The 2641-nt window shown below is 40.7% G+C and overlaps 1 protein-coding gene across 1 annotated transcript in view; it reads right to left on the bottom strand.

The window, feature by feature from the left end:
• Positions 1-943: 943 nt before the first annotated feature.
• Positions 944-2641, bottom strand: part of NCBP2 (nuclear cap binding protein subunit 2, 20kDa) — a 2814-nt gene continuing 1116 nt past the window's right edge. Inside the window, exons 2-3 of the mRNA XM_009883434.1 lie at positions 1781-1945; positions 944-1190 (exon numbers count right to left, since the gene is read on the bottom strand). Of these exons, the coding sequence (XP_009881736.1) occupies positions 1119-1190; positions 1781-1945 (237 nt within the window). The 3' untranslated portion in view covers positions 944-1118. The remainder of the gene's footprint in view (positions 1191-1780; positions 1946-2641) is intronic.

Genomic DNA, 2641 nt, shown 5'->3' with positions numbered 1-2641 from the left:
TCAAAATCTCATCACATAAACTAGCAGTATTAATGATCCAGGGGCGGGGGGGAAATATCTATTCAGTCCTGCAATTCTTTTACCATTCTTACCACATGCTCATTAGAAAGTAAGGCTCCTCTCAAAACTCAGCTTTATTTTTACCTTTGTCTGAAATCAGGTTTCCCAAACAGAAAATCTATTTTGAGAACAAATTTCTCATTATACACACAGTTCCTCAAACATGCCATTTTTGGGGGTAACTGTACAACTTGGCTTCATGCCACCCTTGTAGGCACAGGAAAGATACCGTTCCTCAAACATTACGGCTGTAGAGAGCTACCAGACAGGAACAAAATACTACTACTACTACTGTGAAAATAACTGCTACTGTAATCCTTACACTTACTGTTCTCTGTATCCCACAAAGCAGAATGGTTCTGAATCATGCAATGTCATGCAATCACATTATATTTTGTAGAAGGCTACAAGCATCTGTTTTCTGCTCTCTGCCAGGCATGTTTCTCGCTTTATGAATCTTAGGCTCATCAATCTGACTTGGTTTATTGTGGCCGCCCACGTAGGTGTGCTAGGAACAGCATCAGTGTAAAAGGATGCTAATCCAGTAACCCCAGAAAATCTGCAACTTTAAGTGTTCCCTAGAAATTGGAAAATTTCCCTAGGATTTCCACTTCTTTTTCAGGCTCTTTGCATTTTTCTTTCATCTCTGAAACATACACTAATCCTCCTTTATCACCGTTCTCCACCCTGTGATACCAATGTAAACAAAACCCAGTGATAGAATAATCAAGTTCTGCCAGTGAAAAAAAAGCACTATACTGTTAAATTTTTGTTACTTTTAGTAAAGTTATAGCAGCATTTAGAGACCAAAGTCCCACCCATACCATTGCTTAAAACCTTGCTCCTAGGTGCTCTGTATTAATGTACTCTGCAATACTTTGGATCTGGGTATTAAAACGGAAAAGACGTTGAACATACTATGTGCCCACAGGAACATGGATAGTAGATTCTGTGAATTTCTAGCTACGTAAATATGTGTGCAACAGACCTACTTTGTGCCTCATGACATTTACAATGCAGATTTAGTTCTCCTGTGAGGCTGATGAGTCATTCACTATTCACTGGCATTGAACAGTTTTGCCATAGCCACCTCTTCCAGCATCATAGTCTTGCCGATACTCATCTCGGACCTTATAAAGGAGGAAAAAAGGGAAGCCCAGTAAAGACAAAGAAACACAATTTCTCACAAACTATTACACCATCAGAATACAGTCAAACTGAGTTTACAACATGTAAGTGGCCACAAGGAGCTGACTGACAAAACAGAAGGCAAAATGCATCACGCAGAAGCCCAGAATACAGTATAAACTAACTTATTTTTTAATAATATCCAAGGGGACTCTTCAAACGAGACAGACAAAGTGAGGATGGCTAGCCTCGTGCTTCAGCACTAAAAGCATCTGCTACCTGCTCAACTTGAGGTAAGCTAAATGCTGTCCTTTGTGTTCTTGACAGCCTTATATTTTCTGGCTTATTTATAAGCATTATCTCCCCAAGAAGCTGTTTCTGTAAGTACTTTCAGTGAAATATATGAAAAAGTTACTTATTCTTAGCAGATGACATCATCGATAAGATGTTTTACAGACTAATGTACAGTGCTATCTTAAACAGGAACTCTTAAGCTGCTATTTCTGATGATGTTCTGAGTGTGTTCATTCAAAAAGCTATTAATTTAGCAAAATCACCAGTCCCTTAAAAACTAGGCTGTACAACAACCTACCTGGCCCCCTGATCTTCCACGACCATACTGTCTACCCTCCTTAAATCCTGCATCCCAGTCTGTCCTTATGATCCTATCATCAAGTCTGGTTCCATTGATGTATCGCATTGCATTTTCAGCATCTCCTCGTGCATAATACCTTAGAAACAGGTTAATGAATAAAACCTAGGTTTCTATTTCAACATGTGGGAAAAGGAACAATAACAAATGGGGTACAAAACCAAGTATTTGCTTGAATCGGGTTCCTGTTCAGTTATTTCTACAAGCAACTGCTTTTATGAAGCTATGTGGGCTGAGAAAACTGCTAGTGAAGCAGAGCAACATGCAAGAATTCAAGCATATTAGAAATAGATCACGTTCTTTAACCATGCTCACCCTTAGAAGCATAAAGCTCTATTATTAAAGAAAGAATGAGAAGCCCCATGCATGCTCTGTTCATGCTGCAAATGTTCACCATTTCGGTGTGTTTGCTAGAAGCAGTAACAATGATCTTCAAAGGCACTTCTGTGTAATGAGGTCAACACAACAGGGATGCAAGATACCAACAGAAACTTTATGTGTATGCTTGTACGAAAAGAAAAACCTCTTTACTCGGCCACTGAGAACACGCTTTTACTGCAAAGAGCAAGTGTCTAAAGAGTGTCTTGGCTTAAAGTATCAGAACGAAAGCAACACAGCAACCCCTACTCGATGTGCAGTGTATGTTTGCCTTCTCTCGCCCAGGACTCCCACAGACGCTTTAGCACCCGAGTAATTTTACCCTCGGATAACTTTCCCGTGACTCAGAGCCTGCATTTCAGTTCACCCACGCCCTGAGCGCTCCTGCCACCGCGGCGGCGGCGGCCTGCGGGCAGCACACCC

Source organism: Charadrius vociferus, unplaced genomic scaffold (genome assembly GCF_000708025.1).
Source record: "Charadrius vociferus isolate BGI_N301 unplaced genomic scaffold, ASM70802v2 scaffold214, whole genome shotgun sequence".
NCBI lineage: Eukaryota > Metazoa > Chordata > Aves > Charadriiformes > Charadriidae > Charadrius > Charadrius vociferus.
This window is presented reverse-complemented; position numbering and strand designations above follow the sequence as displayed.